The sequence below is a fragment of the Amphiprion ocellaris genome, chromosome 1 (genome assembly GCF_022539595.1).
Source record: "Amphiprion ocellaris isolate individual 3 ecotype Okinawa chromosome 1, ASM2253959v1, whole genome shotgun sequence".
Classification (NCBI taxonomy): Eukaryota; Metazoa; Chordata; class Actinopteri; family Pomacentridae; genus Amphiprion; species Amphiprion ocellaris.
In genome coordinates this window covers 15,007,139-15,030,756 of record NC_072766.1, presented here as the reverse complement: position 1 = coordinate 15,030,756, position 23,618 = coordinate 15,007,139, and the positions used below count along the sequence as shown (strand labels likewise).

At 40.1% G+C, this 23,618-nt stretch overlaps 1 protein-coding gene across 2 annotated transcripts in view; it reads left to right on the top strand.

Moving 5' to 3' along the window:
- Positions 1–23,618, top strand: part of kiaa1549lb (KIAA1549-like b) — a 64,278-nt gene that overhangs the window by 15,649 nt on the left and 25,011 nt on the right. For both annotated transcript variants that reach the window (XM_055011946.1, XM_055011948.1), the window contains exons 2-7: positions 9,449–9,817; positions 13,070–13,558; positions 13,671–13,786; positions 19,761–19,980; positions 20,302–20,435; positions 21,263–21,431. In XM_055011946.1, coding sequence (XP_054867921.1) covers positions 9,449–9,817; positions 13,070–13,558; positions 13,671–13,786; positions 19,761–19,980; positions 20,302–20,435; positions 21,263–21,431 — 1,497 coding nt within the window. The remainder of the gene's footprint in view (positions 1–9,448; positions 9,818–13,069; positions 13,559–13,670; positions 13,787–19,760; positions 19,981–20,301; positions 20,436–21,262; positions 21,432–23,618) is intronic.

Below are 23,618 nucleotides of genomic sequence, written 5' to 3'. Positions count from 1 at the left end.
GACTGCATAAAGCTTAATCTGGAGACAAGTAAATTAGGTTCCTTGAATTCACTGGTGAAATGTATTTGCGCACGTACAGTGTTGAGGTACTTGTAGTTTACTTATGCTGCTTTACACATCAGTTCCACTACAGTTCAGAGGGAAATCTTGTACTTTTATTTTCTATCATGATTATTTCAAAGCTAGTCACTTTACAGATTACAAGAAAAATATAATAACCTTATAAAATATCAGTGGTTTCCACCCTTTTAGGCTTGACACCTTTTACAAAAAAGGGTTAATTTGGGAACCCTTTTCACATTCTGTAAGTTCTTTTTAAATCAAATATAAATTTCATCTCTAAACTTCACACATGGTCACATATACGGCAGAACAATTTGGGGAAAATATCTAATTGTGATTTTTCTGACAGATATTGAGATTTGATTATATATTCTCTGTATAATAGATTTAAAGCATGTGATGGAGCATTACCACACAAGACAGGATCAAAAGCGTCACTGTCACACAGAAAGGATGGCATAAATTTCTAAAACCGCTGACAATACATTTTTAACCTTTGGTCAGACTTATTACATAGCGTGTATCGTAAATTGCAGTCTTTCTGATTTGCTCATTGTATCATTTCAAGTCGTTATTTCAGTTTGAAGTCTATTAATTGTTCAACCCCATTTTCGTAAATCGATAACATTAAATTATGCAGTATTTCACAAAATACAGCAAAAATTTAGTCCATTGTCCAAATAACAAAAGCAGATTTGTGTATCAGAAGATACTGTAGTTTTTTCTTGTTTCCTCTCCAATTATTGTCTCACGACCCTTCTGATTTATCTTGTGACTCTTTGACTTTGTACCCTGCTTTCATTAATTCTAATCCCATTCTGTCACACAGATTATCCTCATTCCACTCTATTCTGAGCAAATATTTCCCAGATTGAATATTGCTAAAAGAACCAGAATAGATCTGAACAGAATAACGAGCAACGTGCGTACACATGAAAGTGACAGCTGACTACTGATTTGGCTCCAATTTTTGAAAATAGGTCCATGATTTGCTATTTCCATGCTCTTGTAATTTAGATTGAGTATTTAATCATGCATGACCCAAAATTCAAACGTCTCTGACAGGAAGGTTAGAAATGACTGACTAAACTTAACAGTACACAGTTATTTTTGTTCTCAAGAGTGTTTTTTGATACTCATACAAAATTATGGTTCGCAGGAGGAAACCTTCAGGTTCATGTTTATATTTTACATAGTCCCATCAGTTGTTGTGTCACTATCTGATGCCTCCCTTGACAACCTGCCATGTCATATGGCTGCTGTAATCCTCAGGCCCAGTAACAGTCCCCAGCATGCAGCTAAACTCCCACACTCGTGGCCCTGCCTGCTCTGATATGTACGTCCCCGGGAGACGCCTGCAGTTTGATACAGTCTCTTCTTTCTCCATCTGAAACAGACACACTGCATGTATGAGTATTAGGATTTAATAGTTTGTTCATGTAAGCATAATTTACACAAACCTACATAGCTAGATATACTTTTCACACCATACACTATTTGTACAAGCCTCAATTATTTAAAAAAATTTAGACAAGAACAGCCTTTTGTGCAGGAATGTAATCATTAGATTTCATTTGCTTGATGCTTCCCTGGCAAGACAGTACATGTATTTACCTTTTGCTTTTATCTCTCAGTTCATAGGCCAGCGTTGCCTCTGGGCACGGTGCTGTAGTGAAGGATGACTCATTTTTGGTGGTCTGGGATTGCCTGCAGAACCACACTGAGGCTTCTGACTTCCAGTCACCCTGTCTGGCTCAGCAGGGCTCATCTGATCGCTTCATGCATCAAAGGAATATTCTATCCCGAGCTATTCTTACATGTTAATGTACCATTAATCTGTAATGTTCAGTGCAAGTTTTATTTTGGATGGATTACACCCAGTTTTCCTCAGTCCAGCCAGTCTGCTTCTAATCCTGGACATCATTTTCTATATTGCAGATTCCTGAGAGTAACCTTAGCATCACCTTTTTAGATTCCAGCACACATCTGATACCTTATTGCAGGAAAAGCACACGTGTAAAAATGTAAATGTAGACATAAAAAAATGAATGTATTTCATCTGTAGTAGCTGTGCCAGTTCCAGGTTCTTGGTGTTTTTCATACTGGCTCACTGGAATAGCTTACTGGGACTCTTTAATGTCTTTTTACTAAAGATATTTTGACATATCACAACAGGGCAAATACTGCTGCAAACGAGAAACTGAATGATGGCTGATTTTCATTAAACTCATTTAGTTTCAGGGTCCTGGCTTTATACATGGCTTATTGTGACACTTAAATTGTAAAAGCCATATTTGTGTTCATATTTCCAAATAAACTAGTAACTGCACATTTACAGTTTACAGAAAAGCAGTTTTATATGTCAGGAAATGTTTTCCTTGTTTGCATAGACGTGCACATTGGGGGTGGGTAGAGTTCGAGTTGAGAAGAAGCTGTTGTAGGCTTGCCTCGAGTTATTGTCTTTAGATAAAATCAAAATGCAGGTGAATCTGTGGAGGTGTGTGTGAATCTGCTAATTATCAGACTCTGTTGCTATTATGGGTGGGAGCCCTGAAGCACCTCTCCTGATCTTTTAATCTCCAACAATTACAGACTGATCTATGCCATTTTAGACATTTTTATGTAATACTTGCCAGCCGACATTAGTGAGAATTCTTAGTCAGGCTTTTTGAACTGAGTCTCGCGCAGTGTTGAATGTTTTTTTTAAGTTTTCCTTCTAGACCTTAGTGTTTTATTTGTCCACACACCTGGCAATACATTGCAATGCAAATGCAGTGTATTAGAAGTTTTTCCTGCATAGAGGAACACTTCTGCCCCCAAAGAGGTTTTAGCCAGCAGCAACACAAAATCAGTACCTAAATGTTAAGAACTGAGAATAGAATAAAATTTACCAGTTTTGTTAATTGAGGTTTCATTTCTTTAAGCAGAGGAGACATTTTTCTTCACCAAATGGGCAGAAATAACAGGAAAATACAAAGATTTCTGTCAAATAAGGTAACATAGACTTACTACCTGTATTGTACATGCACTGTGCAAAAGGCCATTCTGAGCCTGCAGAAACTGTGGAACATCTCAGCCATGAGTTCAGTAACCATTTCCAACCAATCTCTAAGTGTAAAATAGCACTATATTTTATTTTACTGCATTGGTGATGATGCTCTATCCTCAGCCATTAGACTCCCCATAAGTCTGAGATTCTGTGAAAGACCTCCCATCAAAGCTACAGACATTTATGCAAAATTTATTCAGTCTGTTCAGTAGCAGAAATGCTGTTTGAAAATGTCTTATTGTGAGTACTATTTGTCAACAAGACTTTGGTCTGACTTGTTCCAATATAAAGAATGGAGGATGAGTGGATTGTTTGTCCATTGGAGGAGATATCAAGGAATTCAGTTAAATTTGACATCATTCATTATCTACTTCACATTTATTTAAACTATTCTAAACCCGCTGCTTCTGATATAATAGTTGTTACTTCACAAGCACACACAGAAATATAAACTGAAATGGGTATGCACCATGTTGTGCATATTTGTGTTTATGTATAACCCTTTAAATGTACACTATCTATAAATATCCTTTGGCATCAGCTCAGGGTTAGTTTCATGTGAAACCACAGTAGATAAGGTTCATTAAGGCAGTTCTTGAATGTATTTCATACATAAACCACATGATTTGATAGTTGTTACATTAATCAGCACTTAAAGGCCGTTAAAAACACAAGCAGTGCTGGCAAGTAAGATAACATTTACCAAAGATGGCTTACTGATGAGCATATTTTTGGATGATTCATGTGGTGGTTCATTCAGTATCCCAATTATTTTTCCTTTATTATGCAGACAGTAAGACCCAAGAGTTATTGCATAGTACAGCAGGCACTGTTGTAAAAGCTATAGTCATTCCATGGCTTGAACATTCATTGTCACATTTAGGGACTTCATTACCGGATTATCTTTGTGCATATCGTTTATACTTCTTTCTGTATTTTGGTATCTTTTTAAAAATGTTCTAGATTATTAACATAATACAGCTGTGTTGTAATAATTTAAGAAGTGTTGACATTCTATGAAAAGATTTTTTTGGGGGGATGGATTGTTTTGTTCTGCAGAAGCTGTGCCTATATCATTTATTCACTGAGTTGCTGTAGCACCTTAGATTTGGATTTGCATAATGAAGCCTAAATAACAATTAATTTACCCCTTTTTTTGCCTAAAGGGTCTGTGCAAGCAGATATATGATCCCTCATGTGAATTTGGAAAGAACGCGTCCCCTGTCACCTTTTAAAAAGCTTGCTAAATGCACTGAATTATGGCACTCTGGTGTGTTGTATTAAGCCAGTGCTGACAGTGACAAGCATAGAAACACTCAATAGGAACATTATCCTAATGTACCATACAGTGTCACAGACACAGGAGGAGATGAATGTAATATTTAGTGTTAGGCTATTTAGAGAACACAATGTGCCAGTGGTGGTTTATTAACCAGATCCCTGGTACTGCAAGGGAATGTGACTGTTTGTTAAATTACTTGTCTGGTGTTTTTCACCTCGTCTAATCTTCAGAAATCGAGACAACTCTTACCTACTCGTTGAGAAACCTCTATAATCTCATAGTATACACAATCATATTACACGACCATAAATGAGGCTCAAACACAGGGACAAGGACAGTGGAGAACAGCCTGGCTAAGCAGTAATAGGAGTGGACAGACTGCAACAACATAAGCCATGACTACGGCGTCCTGAGCTGCATCAGGACAGAAGTCAGAGTGTTGACATGTCAGGCTGAAAAAGCTGAGGAGCCTTGGCGTCAGTGGATGGGTTGACTTTCATCTGAAGGGAGGTGCAGACAGAGGGAAAGAGAGCAGGAGAAAAAGAGGAGCGATGGAGGAAAAAGGAAAAACAGGTGGTGAGAGAGTGCTCAGCTTCCCCTGAGTCAGTGTATTGTCTGGTGCTGGTTTTTTTCCTCACTGGATTTTTATATATCCCCCTCGTCAATGAAAAAGGAGACACTCGTGGTGTCAGAGGGCTGCTGCATTCTTAACAGAACTGAAAGATTTTTTTTAACCTGAAACAATGTGCTAAGTGTATTCCTGCATCAGGGCTATATAATTCACTAATTTTAGGGAAAAATAAATGTTAACATTTGCATTTTCATACACATATGTGATAGACAGTCATGGGGTAGGTGTACTGGATGTGTTTCATTCATGTACAGTCATGTTGATCATAATTCTCCACCATAGTTCTGTCTAAAGTCTGTGTAGTGTTTGCTGAACAGCGGCCACAGCCAATACTTAACGCTAGAATGTAGTGACAGTAGAACAAGTATAGCAAAGCCATATTCAGCTCACTGACCCAGTAATGACAGTTACACAGAAATTTCTATTTAAATTTCGCTATCATTAACTACCACAAATTGCTTGTCATGACCAGGCAGACTAAGGCTATAATAGCAAAACCCCTGACCGAGCAAAGGTGTGTTACTTTGCTTTTTAACTTTCTACTTGTACGAAGATTGTCTTGTTTCTAGCTTCTGAATCCATATCACAAACTAATCTTGTGTTTTTTGGCCTTACCTGAACTTTTTGAATTCGCTGAACCAACAAACAGTCGAGCAAATCCATACTTTGACCTCCTTGTCAGGGATAATGAACGAGTGAATGTCTGAATGAACATCTCTTTTAAGACCATGTACACATCTCTGCGTGGTTGCAGGGTTAAGTGTCCTCTGGGCTCCGTTCCAGACAGATGATGCGTGTCTCATCCTGCTGTCCACCCGCTGAAAAAAACAAAAAGTTATAGTGTTTGGTGTGTGACATCCTCCCTCCCGACCATCCTGTCACCTCAGCAGTGCTCGGCGTCACTGCCAGAGCCTCCTAATTCATCCTTGCATAGACACGATACAGACAAAAGCAGAGAAGGTATGTGAAATAAATAACTCCAGGTCCATTTTTATAATTTAGAACAACAGCTTAAAGCAGTCGTATAAGCTGTTGCCTTCTATAAACAGCCAAAGCATAAGAGGCACTTCCTCAGAAGAAGTTGACCAGGCTCTCAAATTTGTTTCCCCGCTCCCAGGGTTCCGTCCAGCTCACTATTGAATTACACTCTTCTTGTGTACCATTTTCCGCACATAAGAGAACAAAAACAGCTCAAAGCAAAAGGAGAAGCAGTGTATAATGTGAGTGGAGCAGCGGGAGCCCTGGTAGTGTCATGTCTGTGTCCTGGTTGCTCAAAGATAGTGCTGGCTGCCGAGGGGAAAAAAATCTGTGTGGAAATGAGGTCTGTGGTTTGGGTGCGCTGGTTGAAGAAGGTTGTAGAGACGAGTCAGGATCATGTGGCTGTTTCTTAACTTAGGAAGTGCACCAAAACCAATTTGTTTGGAATAACTGAATATTTATTGATCACACATACTTGAAGTATTGATTTCTTACAGGAAGCTATTATTGTTATTTGTTGTTTAACCCTGATATCAATCATTTTGCCCCTTTCTTTCCAATTAAGTAGCTATAAGGTTGAAAAACATAACTCTTCTTTTCACCTGCATAATGTTTACACACAATGAAAATACTTAAACTCAACAGTCAGTGTTTTATGGAAGCAACTGTTAAATGGAAATATTCTAAATGTCTTGTGCATAATTTTATACATACATCCCAAAATGCATATTTGGTGTCTTTGGGATTTCGACTAAAACTGAAAATAATGTTTATTTGAAGTGTGATTTTGAACAACAATGGCCACAAATAGAAGATACTGATTGCTTTCTTATATGTCCTTGCTCGCATAACATCTTATCCCACGAAATAGTAAAAACTGGCCTTCACAATTATCCATAACCCAAGGTTACATCTTAAAATAGCTTGTTTTGTCCAACCAAGGTTTAAAAACCCAAATATATTTAGAATCCAAAAATCTCACATTTTTGTTCAACAAAGGACCTGAATAGTTGAAAACTGTCTTTGTATTTACAGTAAAATTGAGTAGTCCTATGCAGATCCTTGTTTTGCTTTCTGTAATGACAGATTTTTTTCAGCGTTTCTTTCAAGGAGCCTGCTGGGGTAAGAAATCATGAAAATGAATTTGTTTTGTTGTGAATGACCCGCCATCTTGTAGGCAATTGCAATTTCTCTTCCAAAATGACCTTCAGTTCAGTCATTTTCTCAATCTTCTTTCTCTTTTTTCCACATCTCCCAGCTCATCCTTTCTCATCACCATTTTACTGTTTCTCTCTCCTTTTATCTGCACACCTTGTCCTCTTTATTCCATTGTTAAAATCCCCCCGTATGCTCCGCTCCGTCAGAGCAGGTGGCAAACCACAGGTGGACTCTGCACCTCCGCTTGGGCTGGCGTCCGTCCCACGCACCCAAATTCCTGTTGCCACTGGGCTCGCTAATCAGAGGGGAGGATATGGGGTGGGGCTGGGGCATTTAATTCTCATTCATTTTGATGACCAGGTGGTGTATCTCACTGACCTCTTAGTGGCCTTGAAGCAGAACACGTATCCTTTCTTTTGTTCGAGCCCTTTTGTGAGTACAGGAGTGTAATTCCCTTACTTCCCCTCTTTCCTTTGTATCACCAGTTTTTAAGAATGGATTAAAAATTGCAGTATAGCAATTTCACTAATCATATATTAGCACATAAGGGATTTGTTGAAGAAAAGGAATTAAGTGGGATCATGAATACAGCATGAATGAATGATCTGTCTATAAGAAATGAAAACTGACAGTTAATGAAATTCAGTGATTTATTCCTCTGACAACAAGTTATAAAAATCATTAGATCAATTCTCTGGGAGATTGGTGACATTTAGGAGTACATTCAGAGTTAATAACCAGAAACTTCTTAGTTATTAGATTCTATTACACTTGTTATTTAGCGTTCTGCAGATATCAGCAGATGAAAAAAAAAATGTTTTCTGTGCCAGCTGTGTGAGTACACACTGCCCGAGGCTAATCGTTGTATGTAATTCAGAAAACATGGACTTTAAAGCTGCTCATTTCTGCAGAATGTGTCGGACAGTTCTCCGAATTTTACATTTTACGCGCAAGTACATGTGAGTCGAAAACAGAGTAAGCAAAAATGATGGATATGTGAGTATCTAGCGTCATTTTGCTATCTCTGTACATATTTGTGTTTTAAATTGTCCCCAAAACTCAGCTCCTCTCCTGCTCGGGTCCCTCCAACACTGAAGGGGTTGTATATGAGTACTAGCTGGATGCACTTTAGCAGGGGAAACATGCTGAGGGGGTGGGAGATGTGACAAGACTGCAAAGCTTTATAAATGGATAAAAGAGCCTCTATATGGATGTGTCGAGGATGTGCTGAGAATAAAAGAAGCGGTGAGGACAGGAATGGTTGAGAGACAACTCCACGTCACGTACTGGTGCAATAATCACCCTCAGCATCTTGATGATAGTTACTGCTCTCCATATGTCTCTCTCTTTCTGCCTTTAACCGAGGCTTCATTTCCGCAAAGGCACAAAACACTGTAACGTGAATCCATTGTGTGTTTTTAGAAGTAGCATTATCTCCGCTGTATTTTAGCACACAGCTGCTATCTCTTGAATAATTCTGTTTGTTCCACTTTGAAGATTTTCTATATTTTCTCTCCTTTAGGAATACAGAAATGTCTGCCCTTGGTTTACTGTTAGAAACCATTAAAAAGACATGTTTACACACCCAAACCTGGAGTATTTGTTATATCTTAGCTAATTAAAACATTGCACACTGACAGTAAATCCATTTTTTATTAAAACTTTGACGACTTTTCTAAAACATTACAATCGATCCTGACAACTACTGTCATCTGCACATGTGTACTGTCTGATCCTGGATGTCTTACATGGTTATGTGACATACTGTACCTGGCGCTTTGTAATGGCTTCATCTATCTTGTTTAGAGAAGATAATTCTTTGCTGACATGCAGGCTAAGTGAATATGCACACTGCTTAGGCAGTTTGATTAGGACAGGGCAATAGCATAACATGTTATGAAGTTTCTGGGCTTAAAATTGCAGAAATGTATTGTCTTCTCCGAGTAAGGCACACTTTATATTGGGCATATATTGTGAAAAGTATCTTTGTTAATGTTGATAAATCTGCTTTTTAAAATCAGTTTTAAGTCAGTAATAAGAACAGCTCTTGGGTCGCTGGATTGTGAAAAAAACATCTGGCTGGTATTTGTTTTTACAGAGTTCTTTAATTAATATCCACTGAACTGTTTGACTACTTGGGGAAGTAGTAGGAAGCTGCAGAGCATCTCGGCTAAGATCAAGTTATTCACGATTTGCTAACATTAGTAGCAAGAAAATTCAGTTGAGAAATGGTTATTAAATGGAAGTTCAATATTAAACTGTCATTCCTGTTTATTTGTGTCAACAGAAAAACCCACCTACGATGCCTCTGGTTCCTCACCGTCACCGAGCGACTCTGCAGTCACAGGTGCTCCTGCTCACCCATTGGCCAACCTGTCCATGGCAGAGGAGGTACCTTTCAAAGTCGTCCATTCAGATGGTGACTCAGACTCTGAGGGGGAAGGTTTATCAGGGCAACCTGCTTTTTCTTCTGTCTTAACCGTGATGGCGGGAACTGTCAAACATCCAGTGAGCCTTGATCAAAGTAGAACCTTGCCGACTTTCGCCAGGGACGAGACCCAAACCACCCAATGGCCTTCACGTAGTTCAAGCCAGGGCTCGGACACGTCCTCCTCATCATCACATGTGGGAGACAGGATCCTTCCAGCCAGCTCAGGTTTGATTTTCAACATGTCTCAGAAACCCACCACACCACCTCAGGGTGTTGGTTCAGCTGGCTCTAGATCATCACATGTATCTGAGACTGTCTTATCATATCCATCCTCAACGGTATCATCCTCTTCACTGACAACATCAATTTCGTCTTCAGCTCCATCCATGTCCTATGTGTTACCATCCCTAGTGCCTTCATTTTTTATATCATCTTCTACTGAGCAGGTGAACAAAGCTGCTTCAACTCAAGGTCAAAGGATTCTTTCTAGTCGTGCTCCTCAGATAGAAACAGCAACATTATCACCAGCAGGATCTCAGGGTTGGACAGGCAGTCAAACAACTGCACTTTTTACCACTACTTCAGTCAATGACCTACCAGCTGTTACACAGGAAATGCAAAGCACAACAACCAAATTGATTCCAAGTGACGCCAGCATTGATATGAGCAATAAAATGACAAAACACTCTTTCTACTCATCAGTCGGGGAAGTCCAGGGAGTAAATGAAATATACATAAGGAGTACAAGCACAAAAGTAATGGAGACACCAAAAGCCAGCACATATACATCATATTCTACTCTTAACAATGATCAGAATCTTTTAAATGTTTTATACGGACCCATTCGAACACAGTATCCAGGTATGAACTCTGTATCCACCAATAATCTTGAAATTAGTGCCTTATTTCCCTCCAATCAAGAGAGTCAGGCTGTTCAAAGGCAGTGGGGAGCTTCACAGAATCCCACATCAGCGCTGCCGTCTGCCCATCCTCAAGGCTATTCAGTTTCTAGTCGTGTCACACAGCAGATGTTAAACAGAACAGCAACTATGGAAAAGGAAGACAAGGCAGCAGTAGATAGTCACACTTTTGTTCACCAAAGCAAAGTAGTCGCGACGCCACTCAGTTCACATGTTGTAAATCCAACTGCATCACCAGCAACGACCCTCACACCCACTGGTTCATTTTTTACAGTTTCCTCTGAGACTCCACCAGGAAAAATGTCTCTCTCTGAAACTGCAATCACTGAGCTAACACGCGTCCACTCTGGCATGATGTCCTTAGAGCATGCATCTAATCCTGGTGATTTACTGACGCCAGCGGGTCACAGCATCCCCAGAGTCTCTGCCATCGATATAATTTACAACCAGGAAGAGATAGCAGGAGCAGAGCTCAGATCTGTTTCCACTCAGGCTCACCTCAATAACTCACTTTCACTCCCACAGCTGAGACCTGAGTCTACCATCAGTTCCATCCTCAGTTCCAGCACCACAACAGGAACGATCACGTCCTCATCAGAGTCAGATTTACACCATTTGCTGAGAAACGAAGTCAATAATGTTCAGGAATTTGCATCACAAACCGAAACTTCCAAGGGCATAACTCAGGAGGACAGAGGTCGGATGGCACTAAAAATGATATTTTCCTCCAACAGTAAGACATCATCTCTTTCAAAGCCAGTAAAGTTTGCAAAGGATATGACCCATAAAACTGTGCGTGACAGTAGCTCTCACCTCACTCAGCCTGCATACTTGTATCTTAGTACTCACCCAAACCATAATAACACTGATAACAACAATGATTCCACTGAGACGTCTTTCAATAGTGAGATTAATTTTGTGGACCGGCCGAAAACTGTGTTATCACCACAAATAACTCCCTCAGTAAGACCCGTTCAAACAAGATCTTTGCTCATTTTCCCCCACAAATATTATATGAACAATTTAATCTCAAAGACTGAGCAGACAGTAGTGTCGTCGACAGAAACTTTTGCTCAAATAAAGTCAGAGGAAGCTGTTGAGGTCCAAAAAAGTGCTCATATGTCACTTGGAAACAAGCCCACAGAGCGTTTCCACAGAACCACTGCAAAGAGCTCAGTTTCTCCTGTATTTAATGGAAATAAAGAGTCTCTTCTGATCAGGGACAGCACGTTTTACAAGATAGACATTCCATCAGGACAGCTCACAACACACTTTCCGTCTTTCATAACTGCAACAGATGTCTTTATGCCGAATAAAGGCTCTAATGGTCATGGAAAAAGATCTACTCCTGAAATATCTTTTAGTCCTGTAACTTTTGATGCTACATTAGAACCCCTTAAAAGTTTTTCTCATGAAGACGATGTGACATTGGTGGGCCGTTATGAGCAGTCTACCCCTTCTTCTTGGTCAGAAATCATCCTAACACGGAGGACAAACTCTTCCCCTCGCTCGCAGGGACCAATCATCAGTGTGAGCAATGATAAATCAAATTTTTATTCAGGCAGACAAACAACCATTGCCTCTACTGCTTCCTCTGCAGTAACTACTTCCTCCAGTGATGATCAAAACAGCATGGAGACATCGAGTGCTATTTTCAGCGTTGGCACAAAACTAATGGCACCATATACAAAGTGGAAAGCCACCAAGCCTATGTCTTTTCAAAGCAATACCCTTAAATTGGAAAATATATCCACTGGCTTTGATGGGCCCCAATCTAATTCACCAACAGATGGCCCATCACATGAACATTTAAAACTGGAAGACAGACAAGAGCGTAATGTGTATGCATCAAATTCAGCTGATTCAACAGCTGCTGCCGGTGATCCATATCCAGTTTATCCAACTGTGGGAGAATATACATCTTTTACCTATTACAAAGGAACGTCACATTATAAGGAACAGAGTCCTAATATATCCCCAGCGAATCTCAGATCTGCTGTGGCTGTCAGTGTTCAGCAAGGTCCCACTGTAAACACTGCAGCTACATCAGCATGGGGTTCAGATTCTTCTCTGCCGCTCTCTCGCGCAACTACTGACTCCGTAACATCTTTACAAGCTACATCTCCTGCACTGGTGTATAAGAGCAATCACAGCCCCCCTCTGGCAAATGTTCGCTCTCCTGAATCTGCATTTGATTCTGCTGTCACTCTTCCAGAAAACCCTGCTCACAGTCTGCCTGACACTGACAGTATTGGTATTACCACAAATTCAGTTCTGAGGACATCAACCTCACCAGCTGATGACTGGTCCACTCCATTTCATTCATCATCATTAACAGTGTCATCATCATCTTCTCACCTGTCCTCCTTGTACATGAAACCCACTGCTTCAGTGCCATCTTGGACAGCAAATTCAGCTGATATGACATTGTCAGCAACACCAGGTATTGCATCTTTATCTGTGTATGTAAAACTTGTACAACCTGCTTTTGCCTCGTCATCGCCGAGTTTGACTTCATCATTACGTTCTGAGGTGACAGAGATGTCTGTTCCTACAGAAGCAGAGATGGATGAGCTAACAGCTGGAACTTCCAGAGAGCTCAGTTTCCCCAAAGAAAAAGAGGCCAGTCTAGCCCCCTCTCAGTCAGTCAGAATTCCACTTTCTGCTGGGCCCACCGAGAGGACATCTCAGGTATCACCTCTGACCCCTCGACAGGACACCACAACGGCCTCTGTGAAGCTAACCACCACAACTGTAGCTTCGACCACAAAAGCGGAAATCCCCACCACTACCATGCCTTCCCCAAGAGTTACTACATTGTGGATAACCACCACCACTACCACCACGCCACACCCTGCGACCGTGACCAGGAGAACCACAACCACAACCACCAGGACCCAAACCAGCAGGAGAGTGTTCACACCACCCATCCCAAGAACAAGCCCTTCCAGAGGGGTCACCACCGTCCTCATCTCTCCTTTCACCACGACCACAGAGGCTCCACCACAACAGTGCAACATCACAGAAAGACTGTGGGTGAAAACAGGTAAACAAAATTTTTTGTGACAGTCTCTCAAAAATTTTTTTTTAAAATGACTTCTCTGACATGTTTGTCTGCTGCCTGTCTTGGTTTCTCCTTGTTTTTGTTTGTCTCTTAGTTGTTTCCATCTATGTGAGGCGAAACAGGCTGGATAGCATTCAGAGGCAGAACCTGCGAAGGGGATTAAGTCAAGGCCTCAGGAAAGCTCTGAATGACACCTCAGCCCAAGCACAGGTCAGACTGTTAGCAGTTGCTGCTGTTTTTTTAATACAACAGCAGTTTCATGTAGTAGATCTGTACTTAATTTGACAAGACTGTCTGTCACATCATACGTGTGGATGCATGTGAGTCCTTCTGTGTGTGCATGACATAGTAGCAAAACTGAGACCAACTCTCAAAAACATTAATCCATACCACTCCTACTGGTCAAAGACTCCAAAATTTACCTTTAAATCTCTACTGTGCTACGCATTCCAGAGGCCTTTTTTGCTAAATTTGTTAAAAGCCTCTTTATTTCCTGAACACATGCAAAAAAATCAATGGCACAGATAATAAAAAGAAACAAAATCTGTTATCTGTGGCAGCCACAGGCCTGTAAACAGCCAGGCCAATCAGTTCAGTTGGTTTACATGAGATGACTGGATGGCCTGTTTACCTTTCTATCTGTGTACCAGGTGAGGTCAGGTCAGGTGAGTCTTCCACAAGGCCAGCTGGACGCATGGGTAGAGCTTGTGAATAGATTGCACAAGAATTGCAGTGTAGACAAATTAAACAGGCTAACAAAAGATGATTAGAAGATTATTGCATCCATTTGTATTTTTTAGATCTTTCCGTGTTTTTTGTGTTGTTTATTTTTAATGTGCTCCTACTATTATCCCCACCAGCACTATCTGTTGTAGATTAGACCAACTGTACCCATTTATTGTACGTTCTTATGCTTTTGAAGAATGGCTTTGGAGGGTGGCATTGAAGGGAGGGGGTGTTTTTTTCTATGGTATCTTAAAATTGCCCTGTCTACATTCCCGCATGCTGTAGCTTTAATATGTTTCAACCTCACATATGCAAAAAATTGTATGGCAAGTGCTCACAGTTTCTGTTACACTGATAATGTCACTGAATTGATTTTAAACAGGCTGAGGCAGTGACAGTCTTAACCTGAGGGCAGATGTGGCAGATGAAGCATTTTATGTCTTGGTTGACAGAGAGGCAATGTTGTTGCTTATTTCTCATCAGGATGCAGGATTTTGAACATAAATGTAGCAATGTAGCAGCAAACAACTATCTGCTGCGTAAAGATATAGTGTAATAATGACAGCCTTAGCAGAGACTGAAATCACTCTGTGTGTTGTAATCCGCTGACTAAAGACGAAGGCAGAGGACATGCTGGACAGGTCAACAGGTAAAAAATGTAAAAAGAAAGTGTTTTATTTATGCTCCTTTTTCTATTTTTTTTTCACTTGTTCAGTGTAGTGTGACTTAGTGTCTTGTTTTTTTAGAGGCTATCCTCAACAACTCCTTCTGTGCTCCTGTCTGTCCCATTCAGTTTTTTGTGTGTCCGTTTCCACACACTCATTCGCAGATTCTCCAGTCTGTCCACGGGTCTGCTTCAGTCTGACGGACCGTGAAAACAGAGACAGATTAAGTGAAGATAACTTTACTCAAATTAAGAGCAATCCATTAGTCTGGGTTGACGGTCGTGGCTACATTAGTTTTTGTTGGGTCTCGTGTCCACAACCTTTCATGTGAGCAACATTCCCATTAGTTTGTGTCTAAAATGCTGGTGCTGCAGTTTGACATCCACTGGATGAATCATTTATTGTGGAACTTTCCTGATGATCATCAAACTCATCGATTCCCACAGACACCACCTCAGGGCGTCGCAGATGTCGGTTCATGGAGGTGCGGTGGTACCTTGGTCCCACAAAAAGAAAAACCTTTCAGAATGTGTGTGAAATTCACACGGCTGTTTTATCCCACCAGTCAATGAGCATCTGCAGAGATTGAACAATTGTGACAAGTTTCCTACAATCTGAAAACAACCTCTGTCATACCAGCAGAGTTGGAATTCGGAAAGGAAAAAAAATGTTTGTTAGGCTTGTTAGGGGGGATGGTACAAATTCTGCTGGAAACAAACAATTGGTGTGCTGTTGCTGTGAATTTGGGTCAGTGTGTTGTAGAAAAGCTGTGGATTGAGTGAAGTATAAAGTAATTGCATCTTCACATATTCTGTGAGGCTGTTGATGGACAACTACTTTTTCCACAAACTGTTGCTGGATTCTCAGCTCAGGCTAAATAATCAAAAAAACGACCTTTTAACTCTGGTGGATGGTTCTTAGCTGTGCAGAAAAGGGGAGGTTTATTAGCATTAATAAGACACTCATACCAAGGACCATCATGTAGGCTATGTGAGAAGAGATGAGGACTAATATAGAAATTAGGTTGACTGAAAGTGTCCCAGAAGGCAGAGGGTGATGTCACATATTTGAGTAACTGTACCAACATTATAACAAGATGTAGATTAGGACTGGAGCAGAGCTTTAGATATTTATAATCAGCTGGCTCTTATGAACAGAATCTATCCATATTTCACCAAAAGGAAATTCTACCATAAAAATGGACCCACAAGATTTGAACAAAAACTCAGGCAAAAACCAATCTCAACATTCCGCCTGCAGTAATGACACAAATGGATCCAGTGCACACACAATGGTGTTTGTGTGTGTGGATTAGTAATTTGTGGAACCAATCATGGTTCCCACTGTGCCAAAAAAACAGCTTCTCTCTCTCCAGTAAGCCTCTAATACCTGCACTCAGAGTCGACTTTGTATCAGGAGCACCTCTTAGCCACGAGAGGCTCTGTTAAAATGCAGCCGGTGTGAAGCAGAAATGCATATATGTGGGGACTTGTGTTTAAAATAAAGAGATAAAGACTTACTCTGGGAACAATGTTTGCAAGATGTTAAATGTCTCTTTTCTGTGTGTGCACTAAACATGAGAAAAACTAGCTAAATATTGTTATAAAACAGTTTTCAGGGCTGTGGAAATAAATGGAAATGCAGTGTGATTCTTTGCATAGAACAAAATTCTCCTCTCATAGTCTCCAGGGGGTTGAAGTGCCTTTAGAGTGTTGCAATTTTGAGCGAGTGTTAAATGCATCTATGCGTGTGTGTTTCTATGTGTGTGTGTGCATTTACTTGTATGTGTGCAGTCTGGTGTAATGTTTCACCGTGTTGTATTTCTCTGCGTGGAAGTATCAAATAATTGAGAATGAAGCCTGTGTTATTCGTCCTGCCCATGTGAAGGTCAATGCTCTCACATGTTCACTCCCTCTCTGTATTCTCTGAAGGTGTCGTGCTTCAGTGCACTCCTGTCACCCATTTCAACGTTGCTTGGGTTCCTTTTAGTAGTAGCACTGCTTTCTCATCCAATGGGAAGCAAGCTGTTGGCTGGGGAAATTGCTTCTGTGTTTAATTATAGGTTATAAACGGTTGGGAGGAGAGCGATGTGCTGAGCTGATGCTAAAAAGATGATGAAAAATAGACTAAATGAATTCAACCACAAGCCTTAAACCATTCCATGAAAAAAAATGATAGTGAACTATTTCCGTGTCTTCCATGGAGTTAAGAATCTACCGTGACTTGAAACTTTTTGAATGCCAAAGCTGAGATCTGCTGGGTTAATCTGTTGCAGTCTGTCACCCTTTTCTTTTTTAGGAAGCGTTAGTAAGTGTGTTGGAAATTCAATCTCTTAATAACACCTTCACATGGGTGAAGCCTGAGAGGATGAAGTGATAATAAAGGGCTCTTTTCACTGAGCTTGCAACAAGGCTGAATTGTGAGGAGGCAGAGTGGTGACTCTCAGCTACAGAAACTAGGCTCTCAGTGTTTCGGGCAGTGGGTCTCCTTGTCAGCACAGGCTTTCAGATGGGTTTAGATGACTGATCTGAATGGTTTCCCCTCTCCTACAAACACACCTAGCTCTGTCATCATTTGCTTCCCAGTTTCTACGTGCAAAGAGTTCACGAAAAAGTCAAACTCTTACTGAGTAATACGCTTACATTTTATTTTCATCACACACCACGATTTTGTATTTGCTTCTGTGGGAAAAAGAACATAGGAATACCTGAATTTTTTATTTAAAAGCGAAGAAGCATAAACCTCTCATTACAAAAAACTAACCTCCAGCAGCCTCTTCTAGTTGGACACATCTGTGTTATACACATAGACTATATATAAAAGATGGACATAAAGATGGACAAAAAAGTGAAATCAGTACAGAAATGCCTTAAACTTGCATTTCTTCTGACAACCAGTGGGGGGTGACTCCTCTGGTTGCAAAAAGAAGTCAGATTGTAGAGAAGTCTATGAGAAAACAGCCCAGCTTCCCACTTAATCTGTTATATCAGCGAACATTTGAATCTTGAGTTTATGGTATCATTTGCTAGTTTCAAGATTTTTTCAATACAGCACAAAGTTCATTAAATAAATTATCATCACATTTATAGTCAAACTGACATCGAAGCAGGGTATGTTTGAAGACGCTGCTATTTTGTGATTGACAGGTCGCTAACATATCACATGTGTAGTGTCCTCGGACTCTCTAGTCAGATCCACTGCCTGCTTCTAACGTCAAGTTTTCAAAGACAATGGCTAATCGTCAAAGTCGTTGCTTCAAAGTAGTAGTCCACAAACCAAATGTTTGACGTCATGGTTGTTATGTCCATCTTTCATATGCAGTCTATGGTTATAAAATGCAATACAATGCAATCTTCAGTGCATATTCAGTCCAATGCATTTCAATACTGTCATTCATTTTGTCTGCTTACATGCCTTTTCAGATTAACTGCAAATACTTTATATTAGCTGAACATTTTTCAAAGCACACATACAATTTTTGACTCACAGCGTATGTTTTTTTTTAAATTTCACTATAGTGTACAAAATATGCATCATACTTCAAACTAGCCCTTTCTACAGCCGACATTTTGACTTGTCATTGTTGGAAAAGCACAGGTGTCCTCTGTTTTAATCAGGTGTCCCAGTAAGATTAACAGTGTGACGAGTCAGCATGTGCAATACCAGGCTCATGAAAACGAAGCAGCCTATAGCGCTATGATCAATTATATTCCACCCAAGCTTTGTGAAAAAAAAAAGGTCTGTTGGTAAATATCTTTGAAAGCAGTCTCTCCTTGTGACCAGATTTTACCACACAATGGTGACTTTGACATTGGAGGTAATGAAACAAAAAAAAATTACTCTCATATCTAGCCTATTTTAAGCAATATTCAAGTGTCTGTAAGTGACTTTCAAACCCTGTTTATATGACTGGCGGTTATCTGAAAGGAAGAAATCACTGTCAGCCGTCAACTGTCAGATTTTTTATCATACAGAACAACTGTCACTTGTGGTTGTTTTGTGGGTAACGATGCACATCAAGCTGTGGTTCTGCAAATAACAGCTTTATGGTCACATTAGATTTGCTCGATTTTTCGTCCGGGTGATGAAGTGTCACTTTTATTCCACAGAGGAGAATGCAAACTTAGAGTTTAATTTAGTTTAATCTTGGCCCACTTTATCTGGTTGTTTGGATGTTTTATTATAGAACAAACTTTAGCTTTATACTGTTTTATCTATGTTTTTATTCTAGGGCTATTTATTTCCAGTGTTTTGAAATCAGACTGAGGTACTGTAATTTCTGTACTTTTATGGATCTTTTTGCCATTAAACCTGCCATAACTTTCAAGTATTTATTATACTTGACTGGGTTCGCCATAAACAGGCACATCTATCTGCTGGCTTCACCTGAAAATTTATTTTATCTCAAGATATAATTATGCTGTGAGACAACAGTGGCAGAAAATTGGATTAAATTTATCTCAACCTTTGACTTTTTGTTGACCTTCAGTGGTTTCACCTCTCACATTGCTGTAGTGATGTACAAGTGCAGTCCAAGATCTTGTGACATTATTGTTTTACCTACAACTCTGACCTTACTCATCAGTGTGGGGTCATAGGTGAGACAGATTTGATATTTTCAACCTGAGAGGGCAATGAAACATTATTTTTCAACCTGATGTGAAGTTCCCCTTTAATTTTGCCCTCTCAGGTGAAACCATTGTGTAATTAATGGGTTGTAAAGTAAGAAAAACTACCAATACGGCTTGTGAAAGACTTTTTAATCCTTTCTTTTTTTTACTTTTCTCACTCAGGTGGAGACTGTATTTGGTTCTCCCAACATGACGGTGGCTTATCATGTGACTGGAGGGGACTTAGTTTACCCTCCGTCTGTAGTGCTGGAAGCCTTGGCGTCCTATGGCCGCGATAAGCTGATTGCAGACCTGCGACAGTACCTCCCCATGGTAACAGCCTTGCCCCTCCCAGTTGCATTATGGAGAACCAGCCCAGCCGCCGGCTTCCAGCTGAAAACAGGTCAGCTAGTGCTCAGTCAGGATGAAAACAAAAAATAAGTCAGAGATCAGTTGAGACTTACTGTTATTTGTTCCTGCTGTGACTGTGCACTGGAAGAGAAGTGAAGAGAAGTAAATAAAAATGGCATTTTGTGACACCACATCAGAGAGCGGAATGACAATGTCACAACCTAAATATAGATACTTAAATAGTAAAGTCATCTTATAGTCAGTGTTACTACACTATCAAGACAGCCAAAATCTTTGTAGCAATCTATCAAATTCTTTAGAAATAGTTCTGAAGTGCACAGTTTTGTCAGCTTGTCTCATCTTTATATTGCAGTGCTGCAGTTTGTGGGAGCAGATGATGATCCTCGGTCCTGTCGCTTCTCTCAAATGATGGAACAGCGGCTTGAGAAGGTGTTTTCTGAAGCTCAGGCCAAAGTGCTCAACGTTAACAGCAGACTCTCTGTTCAGGTACAGTGGTGGAACAACTGGGCTGCACTATTAGAACTGTGTAGGTGTTCCCTTTACTGTTAGTGTTACAAATTGTAATACCATGATTACCAGCTTTGAAAGTCTCGAGTGGACATCATTACACTTACATTAGTCAAAAGAAGGTGTTTGGCCTGATGTTACCTTATTTTGGACCATGCCATGTATACAGAACTTTCCAGAACCCAAAGAGACATAAAAAATGAATTGCTATACACTCAAATTTACAAAATGTATTTTTTTTTTAGCATTTTAAAAAGGATATGTAGGATAGATAACTTAAACAGCTTTGTCCTTTAATACACATCGGTATCATGATGTGGTTAGTGGGAACTGATGGCCAAAAAAAACCCAGATGCAAAACATGTGCAATTTTAGCTAAATTGTCCTTTAGCGCATCAGGCGGTGCCTTTTTTTCTTTTTAAAGAGCTGCTTCTGAGATGCAAATTAATTATGTTAGAGAGGCAATGTTTGTATTAATTTTAATGAGCTGCCACATTAAAGTGCACCCTATATTAAAACTAATTTGACGGTTATGCATGGATGAAAAAAACTGATGCTGGAATATTTTTACACTCTTTCATGGCTTGCCAATTTCTCTGCTGTCGTGCTTCTTGATGATGATATTCATAATGTTTGCTGATCCAAGACAATTATTGATTTTTTTGTCACTTTCTTCCATGTTATTTAGAAGAAGCCTTGTTGTAATTTGCACATTATAGTGTTTAGTCTAATCCCAAGCAATTTGTTTGTAATATTCCATGCTTCTCTGCACCCTCTTGTGTGACCTCTTCCTGTTTTTATCCCAGATACTGAGTGTCTCTCAGGCAGCCGGCTCTCCCGCTGTGTCATTGGTCTACACTGTGAAAAATGGGACTGTCTTCCTTAATGGCACTGCTGCTTCAAACCTCCTTGGTCAGCTGTCAGCTGAGCTGGTGGGCTACTTCCTCTTCTATCCACCACTTATCATTGCTGAGCGTAAGTTACAATTTGCATTCTAAAATACGCGTTTTAGTCAGGAGTAATTCAACAGCATTACAAGAACAGACACCAGAAGTAGTTCTTGTGTTCTCTTGGGAATGATTTGCTCTCCAACTACAAATTAGACTCCAAAAAAAAGAAAAAAAAACAAAAACAAGTGCTCAGCCTTTCTTGACTTTTTCCTTGTGTTGAAGCCTAGAAGAGGTTGTATATAAACTTTTCAAACTGTCTCACAAAGGTTTCATCTTCCACTTTAGACAGATGTATTGATGGACAATACTAACAGAAATCAAGACCAAATGCAAACCTAGAAACTGAAATTTATTTATTGTTGTTCCGAGAATTTTTGCGTTCACATAGACTCAGAATCTAAGCACTGGCAAAACTCAGGAATTCCCTCCCTAAGCCTGACTGACGTCCAGTTTTTTCAGTAATTGGATGTTTGCGACTGTTCTGCTGCTCTTACGATCACAGTTGTTTTCTAATGTTTGAGTCACTAAAAGACAGTTGATGAAAAGACACAACTAAGCCCATGCCTTTCATCTCAGCCCGCTTTGAGGGCGTTCTCAGCCTCCATCTGTGTTAGCACTGTACTCAGAGAAATACAAATGAAGAGTGACAGGGAATCAGCAGGACTCTAAACAGCAATCCCAGGAGAGTTGTAGTGTGCAGCCTGCGTCCATCCCCAGTGGAACTGCTCATTTGAGGGAAATATGGCAGATCTAGAGCTCAGATGCAAATGTAATGAGACATAATTTTTATGGCGCTTTATTAATCCCTGGAGAGAGATTCATTGTTTTGCTTGATCTCATTCACAGTGAAGTCACAACAAAACTTCATCAACAGATCTGGGAATCTGCATTCACCCGTTTCACCATCCAGAGTTGATTTCTAACGATAACTACACTTTCCTGTCTTGATCTGGGCTTCCCTGTTGCTCTTTGTGTTACAAAAGTCATGGGACCTTCTCAGTGCGTTGCTCTGAAGCAGTTACAAGTCAACAGGGCATCTTCCATCATACACCCTGAGGTCAAAATGTCATATTTCATAACATATCTTGCTCAAAACCTCTGCAGAACACCACGAGAAGGGTAAATGATCGTTCATGTTCAACAGTCTGCACAGGAGGCGTTTCAGCTGCATTTTTCAGTCGTCTGTCTTCTCCGTGTTCCATTTTAATCAATACAAGTGTCTGCACATAGTTTTAAGCCTTATTTCTTCTGCTTAACATGCTTAGCAAAGTGATTGAGTGTTGGACTCTGAATGTTGACACTGTGAGAGCACTCAGCCCTGCCCAGACAAGTGTTGCAGAATACATGCAAAATGGGTCTCAGTGTCTTACATAATGTAATGTATAAACAAACTGCTGCCCCGTCAAGCTCAAAGAGGACTGGATGAGATCTTTTTAAAGATACACTGGGTCAAGAACACAGATTCATCCATAGGAGTGGCTGTGGATTCGAAGAGGCCTATGTGTGGGAGTTGTACCTCTGGCTAGCTTTCTGTTCAAGCAGAAATAAGACTCCCCTAGCTTAATTTAAATGGCATTTAAGCGGCTGCAGTGCTTGAAATTCTCTAAACTGTGGTCAGTTTGACAAGAATGAGCTTTGGCTATGCAAGATCATGCTCGGGGTCACGACAGAGTTGATGCTTGAGCCTGGACTTAAGCCAGGGGCTTTCTCCTAACACCCTCTCTCTGAAAGCATTTTATTTTAACTTTTACCATTTTCCTTTACTGAGACCATTGTGGAAATGGGGTAAAGATCTTCTCAATCCTCCCAGTGTGTACCTTGTTGGCTCATATAGTAGGATTTAGAATCAAAAGTTCACACTGTTAAGAGAAGACTGATGTGTTCTTTGCAGAAACTTTGCTAATCCATAAGACATTTGCATTAACTTCCATGAATCTTACTGTTTCCTGGTATTAGAGATAAATGGATGAAGTTCATGGTTTCATTATTCATCTTCTGCAGGTGACTGCTGATCAGCTGAACCACATACCTGCTCAATAAAACATGCTCACATAATAGTTCCCTACTTTAAAAGCTGGCATGTGCAGTCCGCATCCTTCATTACATAATGGACCAACCTGCAATGAATTATGGGATACAGACAACATCAAAAGATCCAAATATAAGATTAAACACTTAGAGGTTGTGTTTACCAAACTGAGAAAAAAGGAGT